Source organism: Schistocerca gregaria, chromosome 4 (genome assembly GCF_023897955.1).
Source record: "Schistocerca gregaria isolate iqSchGreg1 chromosome 4, iqSchGreg1.2, whole genome shotgun sequence".
NCBI lineage: Eukaryota > Metazoa > Arthropoda > Insecta > Orthoptera > Acrididae > Schistocerca > Schistocerca gregaria.
The window spans coordinates 643,650,938-643,676,853 of record NC_064923.1 but is presented as its reverse complement, the minus strand read 5'-3'; the positions used below and the strand labels follow the sequence as shown (position 1 = coordinate 643,676,853).

The 25,916-nt window shown below is 42.6% G+C and overlaps 1 protein-coding gene across 1 annotated transcript in view; it reads right to left on the bottom strand.

Annotated features, from left to right (window-relative positions):
• LOC126267846 (uncharacterized) overlaps positions 1–25,916 on the bottom strand; it is a 423,758-nt gene that overhangs the window by 383,135 nt on the left and 14,707 nt on the right. Inside the window, exon 2 of the mRNA XM_049973154.1 lies at positions 12,887–13,128. Within this exon, the coding sequence (XP_049829111.1) occupies positions 12,887–13,128 (242 nt within the window). The remainder of the gene's footprint in view (positions 1–12,886; positions 13,129–25,916) is intronic.

Here is a 25,916-nt window from a genome sequence, read left to right as displayed (position 1 = left end):
CCTGCGTTGGTACCTCTGGATCACGGGGTACGGGGTTCGATTGCCGGCTGGGTTGGGGATTTTCTCTGCCCGAGGACTTTGTGTTTGTGTTGTACTCATTACTTCATCATCAAGATTCTTGACAGTGGATCGAGTGGACTGTGTAAAAACATTGGACTTGGTACGGGCGTTGATAACCGTGCGGTTGAGCGCCCTACAAACCAAACATCATCATCACCGGCAACAGCATTAAACACTTCTACCATCTCACACTCACCGTTTTCATCCTCTCGAAAGAATTCTGCAACAACGAAAACATTTTACTGTCGACAGAATGGAGTGCAAAAGATCTCACAGCAAACGATGAGTTCTGACATGTGCGGGAATATTTCTAACCATTAACATGAACATAGCGATATGTTCGTTGTATTCCTACTTAGTGGGGACATTGGCCAGACTTTTTTCAGTTGTAAATACAGTTTCCCCCGAACGAAGGTGATATAGAATAGGTCACTTTAAATAATTTCGTTCGTAGTACATAGATAAAACGATTGATCAGTCTCTGTTACTTTCGAGAATCTCCAAAGACTTTACAGATTCTAGAAATTAGACTAAAATACTTAAAGGACATGGAAAAAGTACTCACTGTCGCGAGCGATAGAAAGTTAATGGGCTAGACATTCTAGTGGAAAGATACTAAGCGATAAAACATATTTTTGTTACTCACTACTACAGGAATCTGGTTAAGTAACACGAAACGCAACAGTTTTATCTTTGGAAGTGCATTACAAACATTTTTATTCCTTTTGTTTAATGTCAGTAAGTGTGACATAGACGGTGCTTAATCTCTGTTATCTGTGAAAGTTCTTTATTTCCATATATCTCAAAATCTGATTGTAGCATCTTCAACTTTTACCTCATTTCACGATAAACGGACATATAATTCGAAACCGCGGTCGTAATAAAATAACATTTTAATGAAATACAGACTGTAGAAAAGAGTATGTTATTTTGTGGTCTATGTTACCGGTCTGATTGGTGTTGTTACAAAAATCTCTGAATAACGAAAGGTAGTCCACTCCCTGAAGATCTTCAAATGTCCCTGATGTCACTGTTCTGCATGGTAATTCGCTAATATGACGTGTCTGAGACATGTCCGTTATGATTTACTGTAAATAAAGTGCAAGCCCTTACTTAAGAGTTCAGATCTAGGCACAGCAGAATTTAATGAAGATTTCACCCGACAACATTATGTCAACTACTGAAAGTGGAAGAATGCATGAATCTGATGCCAATTTATAAACAGTCCTAACGGTCTATCCTTCATTGTTAGCGAGCCTCGGGTAATACCTAAAATTTGTGATGGTTAGTCACAATGCAAATTTAAAACAGTACTTCTTGTATTACAAATTAGCTACCACTGCATTCTTTCAGCTCCTATTGCAAGCTGAACACAATTTGGTTCAGAACGAGTATCAGAAGTTCAGATCTGGATACTGTGAATGGTACATAAATTGGATTCCTTGTAACCGCTCTTTGCGCTGGATTCTCTTTTATTTCGGTGGCGGTAATAATGGATTACATGTTCGGCCCCGTTGCGGAAACACGAGATTCGCAGCGCGAAAATCCAAGCCTTTGTCCTTTTTCTTGCGTGTACTTTTTTTCAATTCATTTTGCTTTCTCATAGATTTAAGCAGATTACAAAGCGTTAGGAACACGAGGAATTCCTGGACGAAATAAAATTCAACCCAGCTTGGAGAGATAAAATTAACAACGAGGTATCCGCGTACTTAACCAGCTTTTTTTGCTCTTTCACGGAGTACCAGTGGAATCCCCATGTTATAAAACACTGGAAAACAAATTGCTGAACTTCCGACACAGCGGGTTGCCTACCGCATCGCTTGGGCAACGCGTACGGATATCGTTTTATAGCGTACGTTCTGGACAAAACATTTACTCTCGTTTCTACCGGCAGAAATTTGCCTCTCCTGTTATTTAACCCTCACAGGCGGTCACAAATCAGAAGCTACGAGACGTAAAAATTGTAAGGTACAGTTTTGTTGGAGCGGTACCGAAGTGTCAGACCATAATATCGGAAACTGACGTTGCGGTTTTACGCCATTCTGTGCTCGCAAGACTACGAGCTTCAGCTGCGGTTTACAGAGAAGCACGGACATTATTTTTAGATGACGTTGCTGGGCAGAGGTGTTGGAAACGGCCGAAGACTTGTGCGCCTGCCCACATTCTTCTCGCGATGCGTAAACACGCTAAATAATTCGGTCGAGCTGTTTATTACGCGTAACGGCTGGAAGTCGACAGTACTGTGGCAACGGACGAAATTAATTTGGAAAAAGTAAATGCTTTTAACCATCGCTCAACTTACTTACTTTTTATTAGGCACTCGTTTCGAAGATTTTGGTTCATTTTGAGATAAGGCAGTTTGTCACATTGCTATCAGAACTGCTCTTCACTGTAATTGTGGCATTTGTCAGAGAAACAAATCAATTAAAACTTGTAAACATTGTAAGGTGCTTAGACTGTACCATCCACTGTGGCCGTGCGGTTCTAGGCGCTGCAGTCCGGGACCGCGGGACTCCTACGATCGCAGGTTCGAATCCTGCCTCGGGCATGGTTGTGTTTGATGTCCTTAGGTTAGTTAGGTTTAAGTAGTTCTAAGTTCTAGGGGACTGATGACCTAAGATGTTAAGTCCCATAGTGCTCAGAGCCATTTGAACCATTTTGCTTAGACTGCGCGTGGTCTTGTAATGTTAACATTATGTAGTATGATACGTTAAGTTATTTTATACTACGTGATGTTTTTTTTATTAATGCGAAGAGAATGTGTTGTATAAAAAATGCATGTTAGGAAGGAAAGCTTATTTTATCAAAAACAGACACACTCTTCTGTAGGTAGTCGTAAGCGACCTTAGTTCCAGAAAATACACTTTCTTTTCCGTCTGGCGACGATTGTTTTATTCTCTCAAAATTTTATTCTATCAAGATGATCGGTTTTGGTCAGTGTCACCCATTTTCAAATCTGTTAGACAAAACATGAACCTAAATCGCAACTAGTTTCTAAAACTGTGTTTATAACATTATCGAACAAAAAGATTGCTGTCTATTTACAATATAAATGTAGTTACAGAATACCCAGACTAATAGAAACACTATCAGTTTCACTGTTATATGCTAAACCCAAACTTGCATGCTGGCGCTTTATATGATGGTTTTTTGTTTCACTTAAAAATGCTTGTCAGTGTAGGAAATCCTCTGTAATGTTTAATGTTTAATGCTCTGGAATGTTTTATGTATAAATTATTTCATGATTATATTACTAAATCCGTTAGTGCGTGTGGAAGGCATTCAGTAACAGAATACGCTTTTAATGCCATTTATATATCTTTTAAATTTTAATCTAAAACGACAGCATTTAAAAACTGATTTAGTGTATTACAGTGAAACTGGTAGTGTTTTCTTTACCTTCGGCAGACGGAAAGTAAGTGTATTTTCTAAAAAAAAAACTTATGTCTAAGTTAAGTGTATTTTCTAAAAAAACTTATGTCTAAGTTCGGAAAGCAACATTCTGTAGCCTTAGACACGCAGCCGCACTAAAATTGCTTTTTATTAATAGGAAGAGAATGTGATACATAACAGAAACAACTTCGCCAAAAGGCTTATTTTATCAAAAAGGCACGTATGCAGCAGAGCTAAAAATATTTTCTTATGATTCCATTAACTCAAAATAAACAACAGATTTTCAAAGGAATTATTGCTATCATTGCGCAGTTGTTCTCTTCCGCGAGGCAAGGAACGTTTAAAATTGTCATCATGATGGAAGTTGTAACAGTCCCATCGTACAGATAAGAATCAAGTGAATTCTCTGCAATATAATGGAAACCTTGACATTAAAAGCTGAAAATTCTGTAATGTCAATTGCACATCACAATACGGTATATCCAGATAGTATCAGTGAGCAATGTTCCGTCAGCTACAAATGAATAAACAATTTTAAGCAGTTTTCGCAGTCGCTCCTACCACACTATACGAAAGAAAGGTAGCTGGTACGAAATGTCAGACACACACGAATTAATACACATGAAAAACAAATACCGTTTAGACACATTAAAAAAAAAAAGGAGAACCAGGCATGTACCAAGTCGAATGCCTTCTAGCTTTACCCGTCGTGTTATTTTGTTTCCAAGGTAGCAGAATTCCTTCACTTCGTCCATCTAGTGGTTGCCAACTTTGGTGTTAAATTTATTGATAATCTCATTTGTAGTACTCCTGATCACTGTCTTCTTTCTTCGGTTTGCTCTTAATCCATAGCATGTGCTAGTTAGACGCGCAATTCTTCCTCACTTCATTTCCACTGAGGAAAACGAATCGTTGAGATCCTTCTACCCTGAATTTTAATTCCACTCCTAAACTCTTGTTTTACTTAAGTCATTGCTTCCTCGACGTAGTGACTCAACAGATAGGGTGAAAGACTGCATGCCTGTCTTATACCCTTTATAATCACAACATTTGTCTTATCTTTGCAGCTTATGCACAAACGATCTACCAGAAGGATTTTGAATGAGCGTTGACGTCGCCCAGGGTTCACTGAAACCGCAATTTATTGCTACACCAACTAAAATACTATTTAGTAACGCGAATAAGAGGATCAGAGAATATCATTGGATGGGGTCACTTCATTAAATATATCGAAGCTAAAATTGTACACCACCTGTGATCTGCTTCCATACCATATCTGCTACCACCATCTGATTTTTATTCCCAAAGTCAGACAAGAGTAATGTCTTTTGATCACAGACGGTGAAATTTAAATAGCAGACGAGGTGTAGGAGGGATTGTAAATAACCATCTTGGGGCAAGGGTATTGATTCGACACTATTTCAGCGGGTTGCTTGCTAGTTTCGCTGGGTTCTCGGGAGACCGGGTGATATTGATTTCAGACCTTCTCGGCACTTCAACAATGCATCTCCATTGCTTCCCGCGAAAGCAGAAAAATACTTGTGTTTTTGTTCTCCGGTACAGAGTGAATAAAAATAATGACATATTTCAGGAGGCAGGAGCACTGGAAAAAAGTCGCATTGTTTAGAATGAAATTACAGTCATTTCGACAGTTTTTTTCACCTCCATCTTCAACAGCTGAACGTGTTTTATTTTCTCATCCGGGGACTGGTATTATGTCTTCCGTAGGACCTGGTCATTGCTTTACATGACGATGAGACTAGTGTGGGACGGTTGTAAGATTTATTTGTTGTCTGGCGTAACTGGTGGATGCCACAACGTGATTCATTGCAAGAATACTGAACAAGTGTCTAACAAAACTTGCATATAATACAAAGAAGAAGTAAATAAACAAGCCAGAATAAAACTTTTAAGAAAAAAAAATCGTAATAAATCAGATCTGATGAAAGATACTCCACACAAAGAGAGCAGCATACAAATCTCTCGTTCGACCAATACTTGCAAAATACTCGTCAGTTCTGGACACAAACCGGATAGGATTGATAACGAGAAAGAGAAGATTCAAAATAAAGCAGTGCATTTCGGTATAGGTTCATTTAGCAAGCGCGTATATGTCACGGAGATGCTAAGTCAACACGAATGGTAGAAGAGACAGGGGAGACGTTTTACATCACGGCGTGTTTTACTGTTAAAACTCTGGAAGCATGCGTTCCTAACAGAGTCAACCGATACACTGCTTTCTCCTACAAATATCTCCCGAAAGGCTACGAAGGTAAAATTAGAGATTTTATAGCTCGCACGGAGACTCACCAAACAACCAAGGCCCATCCTGCGAATGGAAAAGAAAAGGGAGTTCATGCTAGTTGTACACAAAGCGCTCTACACCACACGCCGTAATATGGTTTGAGCAGTATGGATGTAGATTTAGATGTAGATTTACTCGTGAAAGGGATTTAGCGTGCTACAGAACTGCTAGGTTATTCACAATTAGTAAGTGGCCTCTGAGCCATTTGAATATGAATTTCTCATGTTGCTTTATTATGGCTTCTATCAAAAATTACTGTGCCTAGTTTTTATCTGTGTTTTCTGTTATTGCTTTTATGGCCTTACTTTAGTCAGTACTTTGAATTCCGTTCGATGTAGCACTTTGTGAGTCTTACAATTTTAATGGATTTTAGCCACTCTATGGGCGTCATAGTACCATCATCATCATTAATCGTCATTCGTCTGCTGCGGAAAAACTTGTTATTGTGTTGTGATTTTGTAGGGTTGAACGAGTGGCGCGTAGGGGAGGTTGGCACTCAAATCCCTGGACGGCCATTCATATCCAACTTTTTCGTTATGTTCGTAAATTGCTTAAGGTATCTTCGAAAATGACATGGCCGATGTTCTTCTCCAACCATCCAAAATTCGAGCTTCTTCTCAGTCTCTAATGACCACGTCGTTGAAGGGACACTAAACCAAAAACTTCCTTCCTTCCGCTTATACACCGTAGGAGAGGCAGCAGCCTCAAATTTATTTGATTTGACGCCTCTTGAATACCACGAAGAATTTTTTTGTCTTGTAGTAGCCAAAGGATCCGATGACATAAAGAAATACGCATCATTTTAAAACTGAATTAAAACAGTTTTGACCGCAATGAAATATTTATTGGCGATGCTAACTAGTTTTGGTCAAAATGTGACCATCTTCAGACCATATACACCACGATGGGAGTCAGTGGCGGCGGTCAAAATGTGACCATCTTCAGACCATATACATCACGATGGGAGTCAGTGGCGGCGAACTGGGCTTCTATCTACGAACGTCTACTATTGACAAGCAATTGAGGAAGACTGATTACAATAATTAACTATAATTTATTCTATAAATGGATCACTACCCAATTTTTAAATGCATCCCAGAATGTGTATCGAGGAATTTCGCTTTCTTTTTAACGTAAATGTGTTTAATCTGCGTTTTGGGACACATTGTAGTTTTAGCACCATGGCTATTTGAATGTCTCGGAAGAAAGGAATAGTCTTAAAATTCAGAAAATAACTAGAATATGTTGTGAAATGTTGCACATAAAAATGACTGATATTGTACTTTTTGTTTTCAGAAGCGTAGAGTCCCATATGAATCAAGGTTCCATTAATAAGAAGGCTTCATTCCGAAAGAAAAATCAGTGAAGAAATTAGAGTTCCAGAAGAGTACTAGTTCCTTTGCATCCTACAATAAATGGCATAGGTATTTATCGATTTCTCGGTTCTTTTATGAAATGCTGGAGGCCGGAGCACTGCTGTTCTCTGTCTTACAGACATTTATTGGAAATCACAAGATTCTGTGCATTTGAAATGGTTGTTAAGAATAATATAAGGAATTTCAGCTATTCTACGTTTATAAGCTGTTAGTCCGAATATTTCTACGGCCTTGATAAACACAAATACACTTTTTTGTTGATACAGCTAGCAGAGAAACAGTGCGCTATAATTTGAAAGGTGGCTACACCGAGTCACAGCGCCAGAGATTGCGCCAAAGAGCATTATTCAGCCGCCTCTACTGGCAGTTGCCGCTGAGAAGTTGCTGAGGGCAGTCGTAGTTCTGAGGTAGGCGTGATCTGTGCTCGTTGAGACGTCGATAGAGTATTAGTTGTTCTGTTGGACAAGACACCATATGTTATTCGATTGCGGATATAAAAAAATTTTTTTTTTCGTTACCTTCATATATATTGACGAAAAATACACTCTGGTCATTACAACATCCACGCAATCGAATAACATATGGTGTCTTGCGCAACAGAACAACTAGTACTCTATCGACGTCTCAACAAGCACAGATCACGCCTACCTCAGAACTACGACTGCCCTCAGCAACTTCTCAGCGGCAACTGCCAGTGGAGGCGGCTGAATAATACTCTTTGGCGCAATCTCTGGCGCTGTGACTCAGTGTGGCCACCTTTCAAATGTACGGGTTGTATTCCATTTTTTTTCTTCGCAGTGTTTCGACAACAGACTTAACTCCCTTCGGCATGTTTCGTGAGCAGTAGTTTCCGAGATGTTGCTTGCTCTTCTGGACTGCAGCCATTCGACCTGGATACTCGCACAATTATTGCTCCTTAAAACGGAACCAGCATCTGTACTGAGTCCTTGAATTGCAGTGTCATGTTCAATTATTCCTTCACATTTGTATGGACAGAGAAGATATTAGGACAAACATTCCGAATCATTTTTTGTAAAAGAAAATTATATTAAAAAGAAATTATGTTAGAAAAGTTTGGAATAGTATTGCTGACGTCTGTGTTTACAAAGTATTCGTGCACCATAACAGTTTATATCTGGCGCCGTTTGCATCTCCTGCTCAACACGAGAAGTCGTCTTAACCAATAAGGCTACCCGGACATGCATCCTCCGTTTCCACGGCGTATGTGCGGATAACACTGCTGAGGGACGACATTTGCTGTTTGGGTAAGGTGCAAAAAAGGGCAGCTCGTTTTGTATTATCACGTAATATGGGAGAGAGTGTGGCAGATATGATACGCGAGTCATTAAAGCAAAGATGGTTTTCGTCGCGGCGAGATCTATTAACGAAATTTCAGTCTCCAACTTTCTCTTCCGAATGCGAAAATATTTTGTTGAGCCCAACCTACATAATCAAAATAAAATAAGAGAAATCAGAGCTCGAACAGAAAGGTTTAGTTGTTAGTTTTTCACGCGCGCTGTCCGGGAGTGGAATGGTAGAGAGATAGTATGATTGTTGTTCGATGAACTCTCTGCCAAGCACTTAAATGTGAATTGCAGGGTAATCATGTAGATGTAGATCTAGATATGATGTGTCCCCCGACGAGATTTATATTCCAGCCATTGCAAAGCTACGGATTGATACCTATATCTTAACTTCTGAGGTCATCAGTACCCTAGAACTTAGGACTACTTAAACCTAACTAACCTAAGGACATCACACACACCCATGCCCGAGGCAGGATTCGAAATTGCAACCGTAGGGGTCGTGCGGTTCCAGACTGTAGCGCCCAGAACCGCTCGGCCATCACGGCCGGCTATGGTTACTCTGCAAATCACATTTAAGTACCTTCACAGTTCTCTATTATTCCAATCTCGTATAGCGCGCGGAAAGAATGAACACCTATATCTTTTCGTACTACCTCTGATTTCCCTTATTTTATCTTTGTGATCGTTCCTCCCTATGTAAGTCGGTGTCATCAAAATATTTTCGCATTCGGAGGAGAAAGTTGGTGATTGGAATTACGTGATAAGATTCTGTCTCAACAGAAACGCCTTTCTTTTAGCGATTTCCAGCCCAAATTCTGTATCATTTCTGTGACACTCTTTCCCATAATTCGCGATAATACAAAACGTGCAGCCTCTCTTTGAACTTTTTTGATGTACTCCGTCAGTCCTATCTAGTAAGGATCCCACACCGCACAACAGTATTCTAAAAGAGGACGGACAAGCGAAGTGTAGGCAGTCTCCTTAGTAGGTCTGTTACATTTGCTAAGTGTCCTGCCAATAAAACGCAGAGTTTGGTTAGCCTTGCACACAACATTTTCAATGTGTTCCTTCCAATTTAAATTGTTCGTAATTGTAATTCGTAGGTATTTAGTTGAATTTACGGCTTTTGGATCTGACTGATTTATCGTGTAACCGAAGTTTAACGAGTTTCTTTTAGCACTCATATGGATGACCTCACACTTTTCGTTATTTAGGGTCAATTGACACTTTTCGCACCATTCAGATATCTTTTCTAAATCGTTTCGCAGTTGTTTTGATCTTCTGATGACGTTATTAGTCGACAAATGATAGCGTCATCTGCAGACAACTGAAGTCGGCTGCTCAGATTGTCTCCCAAATCGTTTATATAGATAAGGAACAGCAATGGGACTCTAACATTACCTTGGGGAACGCCAGAAATCACTTCTGTTTTACTCGATGACTTTCCGTCTATTACAACGAAGTGTGACCTCTCTGACAGGAAAACACAGATTGGAGAAAGTGAACACCAAAGAAAGCGTATTTGGAATATTGTTATTGGATTGGTGCATACGTTCGTAGCGATTTTGTTTTGAATGTTGGTATTCTGGTTGGTATGAGGTTATCTGTCGATTTTTTTTAAATTTGTAGATTACTGTTGCTGTTCGAGTTGCATATTGTCATTTTTTGATTTGAGCAATGAGTCGACCTGTGGACGCTAGAAAGTGGAGAAACAGAAACGTTTCTGACATAATCTTCGGTATGAGCTCAGTAGAGGGGTGACAGCGGTGGAGGTAGCTAGAAACTTTGCGCCGTGTTTGGGTATAATGCCACTGGATATCACGGAAAGAAAATTGCTATCTCGTTTTAAGCACTATCATTTTTACGTCAGTGACTCTCCGCGATCAGGAAGGCTTTCGGGGTTTGATGAAGACCGTTTAATGGCATTATTGCAGTGCACTCGAGAACTGGCAAATATTATGGACTGTGATCATTCCTCATTTGCGTGCAATGAGGAAGGTTGAAAAATCGAGTGTATGGGTACCGCTTTCTAGCCAAAAGCGCAAGAATCAGAGGTGGCCATATGTGCATCTCTGCTTGCCCGTCATCGATTAACTCGTCAACAACACTGACCACTCCTATCCTATATCGTTAGTGGTGACGACAAATCGCGTCTTTAAGCTAACATAAAGAAAATAAAGGAACGATAGAGCCAAAAAAACAACAGTAATTCCCCTTAGAAAGACCTGTCCCCATCCACAAAAGATCAGGTTACGCATCTGGAGGAACAACGATCGTGTGGCGTGCTACGAAATGCCTCCCCGAGACATAACCGTCATTGCTGACATTTACTGTCGTCAACTGAGATGTCTTGGAGACGCAATTCGAGAACAACGACTACGAAGACAGCGTGAAGTGGCGCTACTCCAAAATAACGCCCGTCCGCATTCTCCTAGACTGTCAAAATATGTTATGTAGGATTTGGGGAGTTATTCCGAATTCACATTTACCTTGAAACTACCTGGCACATTAAAACTGTGTGCCGAACCGAGACTCGAACTCGAGACCTTTGCCTTTCGCTGGCAAGTGCTCTACCAACTGAGCTACCCAAGCACGAAGCACGCCTCGTCCTCACAGCTTTAATTCCGCCAGTACCTCGTCTGCTACCTTCCAAACTACACAGAAGCCCTCCTGCGAACCTTGTAGAACTAGCACTCTTGGAAGAAAGGATAGAGCACCCGCCCTCGAAAGGTAAAGGTCCCGACTTCGAGCCGTGGCTCGGCACACAGTTTTAATCTGCCACTAAGTTTCATATCAGCGCACACTCCGCTGTAGAGTGAAAATTTCATTCGCATTTACCTTATCCTGCGCCCTCGGATTTTTCATCTTTTCCGCTCTCTATCGAACAATCCTCAGTGAGTTTCCTTTCCGGATGAAAATGCTTTCATAGTAAGTCTCGAAGAGCTCATCACCTCAAAACTACCTGATTTCTACAGTCTGAATCTAAACGTTAACCCAGCATTGGCAGTCTTTTGTAAATTGCGAAGGAGAATAGGCGATGACTAAAGACTCCCTTACGCGTATCTATTTGTGTTTATTACACTTATGTAAAACGTTATGAACTTAGGCACTAACCTAAGAATAACGGTGGCTAACATCTACTTATGATGTGACTAAACATGTGCAAAGAAATTAGAATCGTTGTGTGACACGCTACCTGAATTCATGGAAATTTTTCGATCGTCTTCCAGTTCAGTAGTAGTTATACGTGCCGGCTGGTTTTAAGTTTGCATACGGAAGTTAACCTGTCTCGTGTGTTGATTTTCGTGCTTGGCTACGATACGTAAGGTGATGCGGCGATCCATCGCTTCGGAAACAGACACCCAAAGGCTTAAAACGCCTTTGATGGGTGCGTAATACCTCTATCCGCTGAGGCGGGCAGGGAAGAGTGCAGTCGCTACTGGTACACCATCAGATGCAGCGATGTTCAACGACCCAAATGACCCAACTGTGGAAAGGCCCATTACAGTTTACAGAAGTACATTCCATTGCCTTCTAAAAATTTCACTATAGTTTTTGCTATGTTACACTGCTCGATCTAAATTCTATCTAAACGTCCTTGGAAACACTGAAGTAAATGAGACAAGCAATTTAGCCCCAGCGATGCCTTTCATCGATCATGAAAATTGGAAACGTGCTCCAGAACAGGTTTCAGAACACGATCCACTGCCAATTTCTGGAACCTGACTTAGCAGTTCAGGCCACTGGATTATGTCTCCAGAATCGCCTCGAACTCGGAAAGTCGCCGATATTTTTCTCCCAAATATTTCTTAACATCCTAAAATCTGTGATGGAACCTTACCCAAACAGCAAATGTTGTCCTTTCGATGTCCTCCGCCAGTCCCACCTGGTAAGGATCCCACACCTGCAGCAATATTTTAACAGAGCTCGCCTTCCCCACAATGTAATCTATGTGGTCTTTTCAACTGAAGTTGTCCGTAATTTTAACACCCAGGTACTTAGTTGAATTGACAGCATTGAGAATTGTACCATTTATCGAGTAATCGAATTCCAACGGATTTCTTTAGGAACTCATGTGGATCACCTCACACTTTTCGTTATTTAGCGTCAACTGCCACCGGCCACACCACACAGAAATCTTTTCTAAATCGCTTTGCAACTGATACTGGTCTTCGGATGACCTTACTAGACGGTAAATTACGTCAATCACTGACACTGGTTGCAATAGACCACTCTTTATCTGTCGCACGAAAGAGCCACGTTCCATCTCGCCGTGGTGTAACAGTTTCGATGTAACACAGTAGCGGCGGAAAGATGAGGTACAACATCGAACCACAGTCCTTCCAGACCCTGAGCACCGGCGCTGGACAGCCGCCGCACATAGGTGCCCATTCTGAGGCCGACGAGATCCCACGAGCACTTCGGCGTACTGCTCGGCGGCCTACCTGTATCAGTCGGGTGTGGTAGTCGCTCAGCGCGTAGCCTTCGGCGCGGGTCGGGCGCCGGTCGTCAGTGAGAGGTCGTGTAGCGGGGCGGCGCGTCGCGTCGCGGAGCGTCGCCGGCCGGCACTGTGCGTGCGCGGTGCGGGAGGCTGGGCCGGCGGCGGACGTCGCCCACGCCACTCGTACTGGGGCGGCGCGCGCGCCTCCCGCCTTTATAAACGACCGCGGGCGGCGCGGCGAGGCGCCTAAAAATACCGCGGCGCCGGCAGCAGAGACAGCGACAGAGACCCACTGCTGGTGCTGGGGCGTGCGCCCGCTGGAGAAGTGCGCTGCCGCTAGCAGAGGCCAGTGAAGCAGCGCTCGGCCAACTGGTAACCAATCTCCTGACGGATACTGGGACAACAGCTGTTGCTACATCTCACACTTAAGAGCGATAACATCAGCTGTTCATTCTAACAAAAAAAAAGGAATTATCTGAATGGATATCGTTAGATGTGATGTACATGTAGGGACAAACAAATGATCAAACACTACTGGCTATTAAAATTGCTACACCACGAATACGAATAATTTAACTGACAGGAAGATGATGCTGTTGTAAGATGTCGTGGTCTCTTGACCTTCATTCCTTAGATATTCCGCCTTCACAGTCGTATTCCGCACATCAAGTAACTTCATTCGAACCCAAGTACGCTTGTTCGCCCAATGCTTGAATACTGCTCAGCAGTGTGGGATCCGCACCAGGTAGGGTTGATAGAAGAGATAGAGAAGATCCAACGGAGAGCAGCGCGCTTCGTTACCGGATCATTTAGTAATTGCGAAAGCGTTACGGAGATGATAGATAAACTCCAGTGGAAGACTCTGCAGGAGAGACGCTCAGTAGCTCGGTACGGGCTTTTGTTAAAGTTTCGAGAACATACCTTCACCGAAGAGTCAAGCAGTATATTGCTCCCTCCTACGTATATCTCGCGAAGAGACCATGAGGATAAAATCAGAGAGATTAGAGCCCACACAGAAGCATACCGACAATCCTTCTTTGCACGTACAATACGAGACTGGAATAGAAGGGAGAACCGATAGAGGTACTCAGGGTACCCTCCGCCACACACCGTCAGGTGGCTTGCGGAGTATGGATGTAGATGTAGATGTAGAACTCGATAAGATGAAGTCAATGTTGTATGAATTCATGTAAACGATATGTAATTAACAAGTAAGCGCACCGTGTTTGAAATACTCGAGGCTGGCGTACACACATACATTCCAGACACGACGGTCACATAAGCTTTTAGTTCGGGAGAGAAACCGCACAATGGGACGCCGGTCCCTTCAGAGGACGACCCAGAGTATGTCAGCTGGTGACCGCCCCTGTAGCAGAGAGCGTGGGCCCTGGTGAAAGGGGGGAACGACCCCGTATTCGTCTTAAAAGAAAATTCCGCTACATTGTGTGGTGGGAGCGGCCAGCCTACGCATTCCTTACACATAGCACGCAGTTTCAGAGATTTTCATAGGGAGACAGCAAGCGCCACACGCCAATGCTGTAGGTTTCCGGATTGGTCGCCTTAAACGAAACGTCATTCTCCCGTTTTAGAAGAGCAATGCCAATTGGAAGACGATATTTCTGAAGCCTTGAGCAGAAGGAATAATGGAAGACACCGAAAGATATGCCCCTTCACGTGTGAAGTGGAGAGGCGCCATTCCGTTGTCACTATTGAAGCGAGGAACAAATCTCTCCTCAGTACTTCACTGGAAGAGCACCTCTGTCGAGAGTGAATCGAAATGCTACTCTATATTGAGTCCTTGCGATTAAGCGTTGTTCACTATGTTGGCCGACACACTTAATGTGCGGTGTGAACGGACAGAGTTATAGTTAAACGCCTGCGAGCGAATTTTGAGTGGCATGGTGTTGGACTGGTTATCTGACCGGTGTACCACGCCAATAGCTAGACTAGGGGTGAATAGGAATCCTTGACTGCATCAAGGCATAGGGAGAGTTTGATTGGCGAAGGTCAATCCAGATAGCACGAGAGTTATCTTATTTGTCAGCAGCGAGCTGCGCAGACAGCAGTCATCGCAGCTTACGGTATTGTGCGCTACAGCTATTGCGAGCCCCATATTACCTCCACAACAGTACACTTCACTGCATTTCACACGCGATAGCCTCGACAGTACCTAGCAACATTCTAAAGGATAATTATTCAAGTTGATTCGGCGCGCCTCTCAGCCATTCTGCCAAGTCAACAACCATCTTAAACTTTGAATAGAAATTTCATTAGCGTATCCTATCCTTGAGAGGTAAACTCTACATTCCGAAAAGAACCAGGATATAACTTGTTAAAATCATAACTAAAAGTGCCATTGTGATTTCTCAGAATTTTTGCAAAAAAAAAAATAATAACTTTCGTTAGTTTCATGTTTTTCTTACACTAACTAACAATACTCCAGTACCCAAGTATTTCACTAGTTACGTAAGAAATTTTGTGAATTTTTGTGTCATTTCTTTACAGTGGACGACCACAGAAGATATTTATTGCTGAAAGTTTTTCAGGCATTTCTCTTTAGATAGTTATGAGCGTCTGTCTGACTTCTGTAGTAGTGTGGGGGCGAAAATTGTATCCTGCAGGAGCCACAGGGTAAAGGGTACATCTCACATTAATCCGTTGCGCAAAGTAACAGATCAACCGCACACCTCAGACTGTGATATGCAAATGATTTGCTTTTCAGAGCATTCACACAAGGTTGGCGCCGGTGGCGACACCTACAACGTGTTGATATGGGAAAAGTTTCCAACCGATTTCTCATACACAAACAGCAGTGCACCGGCGCGGCGTTGCCTGTTGAAATGTTGTTGTGATGCCTCGTGTAAGGAGGAGAAATGCGTACCATCACGTTTCCGACTTTGATAAAGGTCGGATTGTAGCCTATCGCGATTGCGTTTTATCGTATCGCCACATTGTTGTTCCCGTTGGTCGAGATCCAATGACTGTTAGCAGAATATGGAATCGGTGGGTTCAGGACGGTAACACGGAACGCTGTGCAGGATCCCAACGGCATCGTATTACTAGCAGTCGAGATGACACGCATCTTATCCGCATGGCTGTAACGGATCGTGTAGCCACGTTTGCAAGACAGCAACCATCTGCACGAACAGTTCGAGGGCGTTTGCAGCAGCATGGACTATCAATTCGGAGACCACAGCTGCGGTTACCTTTGACGCTGCATCACAGACAGGAGCGCCTGCGATGGTGTACTCAACGACAAACCTGGGTGCACGAATGGCGAAACGTCATTTTTTCGGATGAATCCAGGTTCTGTTTACAACATCATGATGGTCACATCCGTGTTTGGCGACATCGCGATGAACGCACATTGTGAGCGTGTATTGGTCATCGCCATACTGGCGTATCACCCGGCGTGATGGTATGGGGCGCCACTGGTTACACGTCTCGGTCACCTCTTGTTCGCATTGACGGCACTTTGAACAGTGCACGTTACACTTCAGATGTGTTACGACCCGTGGCTCTACAATTCATTCGATCCCTGCGAAACCCTACATTTCAGCAGGATAATGCACGACCGAATGTTGCAGGTCTTGTGCGGGCCTTTCTGCATACAGAAAATGTTCGACTGCTGCCCTGGTCAGCACATTCTCCAGATCTCTCACGAATTGAAAACGTCTGTCAATGGTGGCCGAGCAAGTGGCTCGTCACACTACGCCAGTCACTTCTCTTGGTGAACTGTGGTATCGTGTTGAAGCTGCATGGGCAGCTGTACCTGTACAAGACATCCAAGTTTGACTCAATGCCCAGGCGTATCAAGGCCGTTATTACGGCCAGAGGTGGTTGTTCTGGGTACTGATTTCTCAGGATCTATGCACCCAAATTGCGTGAAAATGTAATCGCATGTCAGTTCTAGTATAATATATTTGTCCAATGAATACCCGTTTATCATCTGCATTTATTCTTGGTGTAGCAATTTTAATAGCCAGTAGGTAGTTTCAGAAAAAAGTGATGTTTTATTCAAGAGAAAGAATTTTAAAAGTTGAACTAGTCAGCAATGCGTTGGTCCACCTCTGACACTCATTCGAGCAGTTATTCAGATTGATAGAGTTGTTCGAAATTCTTAATCGGCAAGTTCAAGTGGTAGCATATGCAGATGACGTAGCATTAATGGCAAGGAATGTAAGTGCACTAAAGGGGAACTACGGTATGTTAGAGGAAGCAGCAAGAGAAGTAGGTTTAGCAGTAAACGTATACAAAACAAAGTATTTGGTGATGGGGGAGCCCAATATAAACAAACAAAAGAATTCAAAAGTAATGAAAGGGAAAGAATATGAAAGATTAAAAACATTTCAATATTTAGGTTCTGCAATAACTGAGGACAGTAAAGTGGCAGTAGAAATTCAAAGAAGGATAGCGAGAGGCAATCGTTGTTATTTTGCCTTGCAGAATGTAGTTAATTCCAGGATTGTTACTAGGAATACAAAAATCAAAATATACACGACCATATTAAGACCTATAGTAATATATGGATCAGAAGGCTGGGTATTGACATTAAAGAAGGAGAACTGGTTATTGAGATGGAAAAGAAAGATACTGAGAAGGGTTTTTGGAGCAGTGAGAGAGGAAGATAGCTGGAGAGTAAGGACCTATTTTTTGGTCATCAGTCTACTGAATGGTTTGATGCGGCCCGCCACGAATTCCTTTCCTGTGCTAACCTCTTCATCTCAGAGTAGCTCTTGCAACCTACGTATTCCAATCTCTGTCTTCCTCTACAGTTTTTGCCCTCTACAGTTCCCTCTAGTACCATGGAAGTCATTCCCTCATGTCTTAGCAGATGTCCTATCATCCTGTCCCTTCTCCTTATCAGTGTTTTCCACATATTCCTTTCCTCTCCGATTCTGCGTAGAACCTCCTCATTCCTTACCTTATCAGTCCACCTAATTTTCAACATTCGTCTATAGCACCATATCTCAAATGCTTCGATTCTCTTCTGTTCCGGTTTTCCCACAGTCCATACAATGCTGTACTCCAGACGTACATCCTCAGAAATTTCTTGCTCAAATTAAGGCCGGTATTTGATTTTACTAGACTTATCTTGGCCAGAAATGCCTTTTTTGCCATAGCGAGTCTGCTTTTGATGTCTTCCTTGCTCCGTCCGTCATTGGTTATTTTACTGCCTAGGTAGCAGAATTCCTTAACTACATTGACTTCCTGACCATCAATCCTGATGTTAAGTGTCTCGCTGTTCTCATTTCTACTACTTCTCATTACCTTCGTCTTTCTCCGATTTACTCTCAAACCATACTGTGTACTCATTAGACTGTTCATTCCGTTCAGCAAATCATTTAATTCTTCTTCACTTTCACTCAGGATAGCAATGTCATCAGCGAATCGTATCGTTGATATCCTTTCACCTTGTATTTTAATTCCACTCCTGAACCTTTCTTTTATTTCCATCATTGCTTCCTCGATGTACAGATTGAAGAGTAGGGGCGAAAGGCTACAGCTTTGTCTTACACCCTTCTTAATACGAGCACTTCGTTCTTGATCGTCCACTCTTATTATTCCCTCTTGGTTGTTGTATATATTGTATATGACCCGTCTCTCCCTATAGCTTACCCCTACTTTTTTCAGTATCTCGAACAGCTTGCACCATTTTATATTGTCGAACGCTTTTTCCAGGTCGACAAATCCTATGAACGTGTCTTTATTTTTCTTTAGCCTTGCTTCCATTACTAGCCGTAACGCCAGAATTGCCTCTCTCGTGCCTTTACTTTTCCTAAAGCCAAACTGATCGTCACCTAGCGCATTCTCAATTTTCTTTTCCATTCTTCTGTATATTATTCTTGTAAGCAGCTTCTATGCATTAGCTGTTAAGATGATAGTGCGATAATTCTCGCACTTGTCAGCTCTTGCCGTCTTCGGAATTGTGTGAATGATGCTTTTCCGAAAGTCAGATAGTATGTCGCCAGACTCATATATTCTACACACCAACGTGAATAGTCGTTTTGTTGCCACTTCCCCTAATGATGTTAGAAATTCTGATGGAATGTTATCTATCCCTTCTGCCTTATTTGACCGTAAGTCCTCCAAAGCTCTTTTAAATTCCGATTCTAATACTGGATCCCCTATCTCTTCTAAATCGACTCCTGTTTCTTCTTCTATCACATCAGACAAATCTTCACCCTCATAGAGGCTTTCAATGTATTCTTTCCACCTATCTGCTCTCTCCTCTGCATTTAACAGTGGAATTCCTGTTGCACTCTTAATGTTACCGCCGTTGTTTTTAATGTCACCAAAGGTTGTTTTGACTTTCCTGTATGCTGAGTCTGTCCTTCCGCCAATCATATCTTTTTCGATGTCTTCACATTTTTCCTGTAGCCATTTCGTCTTAGCTTTCCTGCACTTCCTATTTATTTCATTTCTCAGCGACTTGTATTTCTGTATTCCTGATTTTGCCGGAACATGTTTGTACTTCCTCCTTTCATCAATCAACTGAAGTATTTCTTCTGTTACCCATAGTTTCTTCGCAGCTATCTTCTTTGTACCTATGTTTTCCTTCCCAACTTCTGTGATGGCCCTTTTTAGAGATGTCCATTCCTCTTCAACTGTACTGCCTACTGCGCTATTTTTATTGCTGTATCTATAGAGTTAAAGAACTTCAAACTTATCTCGTCATTCCTTAGAACTTCCGTATGGACTACAAACACTTTTTGGTCAGATGGATATTGTTGCTAAATTAAGCAGGGATGAATAAGATGATCAGGTCATGTACAGAGAATGCCAGAAACTCGGAGTGTCAAGGAAGTTTTCATGGGAAAAACTGACGGGAGAAGAAGAAGAGGTAAATTCAGGAAAATGTGGTTGGTCGATATGGAAGAAGATCTAAGGGCGATGGGAATAAGAAATTGGACAGGGAAGGCGATGGACAGAGAAGAATGGAGGCAGGTGTTTCAGGAGGTCAAGGTTCTTCAAGGACCGTAGAGCCAACTAAGAAGAAGAAGTGTTATTGGATGTCCTCCTGAGGGATATATCATCAAATTCTGTCCAATTGGTGCGTTAGATCGTCAAAATACCGAGCTGGTTGTAGGGCCCGACAATAATACTCCTAACGTTCTCAGTTGGGGTAAGATGGAGCGACCTTGCTGGCCAGGGTAGGGGATTGACAAGCACGAAGACGAGCAGTAGAAAGTCTCGCTGTGTGCGGGCGGTCAGCTTCTTGCTGGATGGCTTGCCGTGAAGGGCAACGAAACGAAGCGCGAGCAACAGCCAGTTTGCTACTCCACTGTTGTCTGGGGAATCTCTAGACACTTCTTTGGCATGGAATATCGTAGACTGGAATTGTGTTCAATGATGAGCCCCTCTTCGAATTTAGTCCCGATGACCAGTGGAGACGTGTCTAGAGACGCCCCAGACAGCAGTGGGTTACCAACATGACTGTCATCCGCCAAATGGTCCAACATCCAGTAGTGACGGTCTGAGATGCCATTTTTCTTCATAAAAGGACCTCTTTGGTTCGCGTCCGCGGCACCCTCACAGCACCGCAATATGTCGAAGATAATCTACGCCCCGTTTCTTTACCCTTCATGGCAAGCCATCCTGGCCATAGATTTCAGTAAGATAATCCCCACCGATACTCGGCGAGAGTTTCAATTGTTTGTCTTTGTGCTTGTCAAATCCTACATTTGGCCAGATTTAGAACGTATGGACCATTGTGTGCAGGGATCTCGAACCACCCAGTGATTCTGACCATCTATTGCGCCTGTTGGATAGAAGTTTGCACAATATCCTTCAGGAGGACAACCGATGACTCTGTCAGTAATTGCTAACTCGAATAACTGCTTGCATAAGGTTCAGAGCGTTATTGACTTGCTCAATCTGTGAAGCTCTTTCTCTTGAATAAATCATCCAACTATTCTGAAAATGTAATCATTTGTCTGCACATGTAGATCCCTTCTATCGGTTTCCATCCCACTCAGTTAATTCTTTCGTGATGAGTCACTTTCTTGTCTTAGAATATATTTACTAATTTTGTTTAAACTGCCTGACGCGAAATGTGAAGCTCCGATAAAGGGAGGAGGAAACGAGAGAGTATATGATTACAAACTCGTGTCAAACTTACAAAGTACTTGGCAGTATGAGCCCATTTAACAGTGTGGATATTTAACCCCTGTGGCTTGGGTGCATGCGCTGAGTGGGTAGTTGTTACAAAGCTGTTGTATATCCTTCTCAGTGAGTTGTGGACAACTGTTGTAACTGGAACTTGATATCCTCGGTATTGGCACTAAGGTGGAGTTAGATGTCTGATCTGGCCCTCAGATGTTCTACCGGGGTTAGATCCAGGGATCATACTGCCTATTGCAGTACTTCAACATCATGCAGACGCTTCACAGAGACAAGTGTCCGTCGAAAAATCGCCCACGGTGTTGTCACGTGAGAGGGAACACAGAAGAATCCAGGATGTCCGTGACATACCATTGTGTTGTAAGTGTTCTCTCAGGCACTGCATTCTGTGATTTGAAGTCATAACCAATCGCCCCCCTCACCATGATTCCAAGAGTGATACTGCTGTGCCTCCCCAACAATCTGAAGACTCGTATCCCTGCTCAGGTTCCCGCCATACTTTCCGATGATGGTTATCCATGGTAGGGCCGAACTGCGATTCATGTGTGACGCTATTCATTAGAAGTTCATGCCTCTAGGCCACGCTACCACTACAAGCACAACCTTTTGTGTTTTGGTGATGAGGGCAGCTAATTCCATAGAGCTTATGCTAGTCTCTGACCAGTGGTGTGGGATGACAAAGAAACCGAGGAGTCAGTTACTTGTTCTCAGATGAGAAGGCACACTTGTGATGCGGTTACGATGTGCCTCATGTGCAATACAGACATCCTCCTTCGTGGTGGTCAGAAGTTGTCGACGGGAACCTTGACGATGAGAATGCCTGCCCTCACGTTCCCATACAGTCCAATGCGGGACACTGTCACACCCGAATGTCCCACAGACATGGATATTGCGTGGCTTGACCACCCGGCTAAATTGAGATCCAAAATGAGATTCCGTTCACACTCTGTCAGATGTGGATAAAGCTGTCTTACACAATCAGCGGCATCCCCGTGTCTTTCACAGTGACTACTCAACGTGTGACGCTGTTCACCCACGTTCACCAGTACTGCTAGCAACGCTAACAACGCTAAAACGCTAATAACAGTAATGCACTCTGGAGGCCGTTCTACCGGCCACAGAAAATTAGAATTCTTAATCACTTAGCTACCGGCTCACAGTGTGTACGTGGTCAAAGGTACATTGACATCCCACCACGTCTTCTTGCTCCTTCATCCGTTTTGGCAAGCAATATATATGCAGCCGGATTCTGTGTACAGTAGCCCATCTTGGCAGCAGGAGTTAATGAATTGCCGCCATACGTACCAAACACTATAAGACCTTATGCGGACGCTGATTATTTCTGGACCTTCTACAAAAATCCCGATATCAACGTGTTTATCGAGAATCAGAGGGTGGCCTAAGGTTGGGTGGATGTAAATGAAATAAATCCAGTAAATGAAGTTTGTGGGAGTCACCGTTACTACATACAAGAAGAAGTAGCCAGCTTGATTTCTGGTGATGGAATAAATTTTAATTACTACTTTGTATCCAGCAAGGGGCACAGCTGCGTGGTTAAGTTTTTAATCTCCAGTCTATTCACCAATCTCCAGCCTTTTTGCATCATGTAGAAATCGGCGCCCTAAAGAAAAAAAAGACTAAAATGAAAAATGTAGCAATTATACAGGTCTCACAGTGACTGATACTGAAGGATTTGATGCTGGATGCATCTGGTTCACAGATGAAAGATACTTCCCTCTGAATGGAGCCATGAATAAACAAAACTGGCGATTTTGGTTTTCCGAAAATCCTCATTTGTATGAGACGAAACCACTGTGTTCTCCCAATGTGCTGTTTGTGCTGTGGTGTGCAGCATATGCATTACTGACCCATTCTTCATGCAAGAAACGATCACCAGTGAAGGTTACGTTGCAATTTTGGAACGATTAGTCGCCGCGCAGCTAGCGTTGGAGGATCGACCAGGCACCTAACGGTTCGTGCAACATGGGGCCGGACAAATCGAACCAAACCGGGGTCTCGCTTTCTTGATTAATACTTCGAGAATTATTGCAAATGTACTGGTGCAGGGGTGGACTGGCCTCCATATTCGCCCGATCTGACTCTTTGTGACTACTTTTTGTGGGGCACATTGAAAGACGCTGTCTACCAGAATTATCCCACCATGCTTGACGAGATTGAATCCACGATGTGTGTGGCATCTGAATCCATTTCCGCTGAAACACTGCAACATATGGTAGCAAATGACATTCTACGCTGCCACCTCCGAAATGCGATTAGTGGGCGTTTCCAAAAGATTGTTATGTGGCTGCAATGACTGCTTGCAGAGGACGAGTTTAATTATGGACGCTGGTACTGTACGAGATGCACAGAGTAGAGTGTCATCCCTTAGCACTTTTTCGAACTATTTAGAAACTTTTGTATGAACAATTACAGTTTTCACAATAGACATGCATGTTATTGCACTCGTCTGTCGATCTAATTCGACGAGATATTTAGTTTTGAAATCAGAGATTCCCTCGCTGGGCACCCTTTATATGTATCGTAGAATTATATAATTTTGCAGTCACATTCAGTGATGTATGTAGATACTGTCTTCAAAGTGTGTTGCGAGAAGTTAGTACTAAGGCAGTAATAAATTAAAACTCCATGGATGATACTGAAGTTTTGCAAAAGCTAGTTTCTGAATGTTTATCTGGTCATATGTCCCGAAATGAGTGTCGTACAATGATGTATGTTTGTAGGCAAACTCAGTGATACACGTGGATACTGTCTGCAACCTGCGTTACGAATAGGGTCATTACTAAATAAGTAATATATTCAGATATTATGCCTAATACTGTAGTTTGACTGCATGAACAGTGAAAATATAGTAAGGGTAAATTATTTTCTGTAAGTCTGCAGGCTTTCGTGCTGGGATCTTCCTCGGGATCTTTTGGTGTCCACTACTGCTAGAACAGTAGCAGTAGTGGATACCAAAAGATCCTGAGGAAGAACCCAGCAGAGGGATCGAAACGTCGAACATTTTAGAAGAAACATGACGTGGCCTAATAACCCAGAAGATTTTAACTTCAGTAAATTTTTTTCATCATTTTGTGGGAGAGTGTGAGGTCTGTTGGAAATTTCTTAAGTGCTCACTGGATGAGTGAAGTCCGGTTATTGCGCGCCGTCAACTATGCTGCCTCAAGACAAACACACAAACTGTAGTGGTTGCGTTACTGTGCTAAAATTTTCATACAAGACTGTGACAAATTTAAAGGAGGAGGAGAAGGAGGAGATTAGTGTTTAACGTCCCGTCGACAACAACGTCATTAGAGAATGAGCACAAGCTCGGATTATGGAAGGATGGGGAAGGAAATCGGCCGTGCCCTTTCGAAGAAACCATCCTGACATTTGCCAGAAGTGATCTAGGTAAATCACGGAAAACCTAACTCAGGATGGCCGGACGCGGGGTTGAACCGTCGCCCTCCCGAATGCGAGTCCAGTGTGCTAAACACTGCGCCACCTCGCTCGGTGATAAAATTAAATCTTTAAATTCGATCAGTAATCACGCGAAATATTGAAAACAAATTTTTATTACCCCTGAAGCCGCTAGTCAGGCAAACTTCAACTGATAGTGGGTTTCGCGATAGTGGTTTAGTAATATAGTTTTGTTTCTGGACGCGGTAGGAATCACTACAATACCAGTAGCTGAAGAAAGGAAACATCCATTGCCAGTATAACTCCAAAAGGGAATTAAATCACTACAAAACAGAAGGAATACGCCCATTTGTACGAAACTGTTTGTCACGTGGCTGCCGCTTCCTATCTTGCTGTGATCTTTGGACCTGCTTTGGTTACGTTTCGGTTACAGTAAGCACACAGTTTATACTCCAAACTGGGACAGTGAAGCTACTTCCGTCTGGTGTCATCAAAACATTACAGACCGTCGCAGCTTCGCTGTGCCTGATGGGGATTTTATACATACCATTGTCTTCAGTAATGCTTGGTGTAGTTAACAGAGTGGAGGATGAAGCTTTTGACAACAGTTAGGATGGCGTTTTGGGTTGTGTACCCTGAAGCATACTAATGGAAATATCGATCTTGTTATTTGACATTGACAAGTAGGGACAAAAGGGATCTGTTAAGTTAAAATGTATTGATTAAAAATCCTTGGTCAATATGGCAAAGATAACTTTATTGATAACTAACTTCATCTCATTGATGAGCCATTTTCATATCAACATAAAATTAATATTTTGATCTACGTGTATCAGTCACTAGGCTTTACACCTAATTTAGGTGGTTGGTAGCGTCATCTGGCAGTTAAGACTTTTCGTGTAGATATGACGCTAAGTCGTAGTAAACTCATTTTCTTGTTCTTGTAGCTGGCATTGCCAGTAAATTGTCTGGTTAACCTCCACACATGGTGTATGTAACTGTTACCGCAGTCAAGCACTTTACATTAATAAACAAGTGTGGCAGTACGATAAGTGGCCAACGTCGTAAAAACGAAAACTTTTTACTTTAATATGTGCTTGCCAATACGATATTTCAATTTAATAAGAACGATTCATCTCAACCTAACTGAGAGGCTAATTTATTGAGAAGCAGTGGCTCCGGTCTCCAACTGACGTACGACCGGGAGAGAAGTGTGCTGAGCACATTCCCCTCCAGTGACGCTTTTGAGCTGAGGATGACGCGGCGGCCTGTGGGTACTCTTGGGCCTTCATGACCTGTTCGGACGGAGTTAGTTAACGCCATGTGAATGATACACAGGAAACAGTGTAATACTGAACTGAAGAGGGCTCGCCAATCAGTTGAAGATGCACTACTCGCCATTATAATTGCTACACCAAGAAGAAATGCACACGGGTATTCATTGAATAAATATATTATACTAGAACTGACATGTGATTACATTTTCACACAGT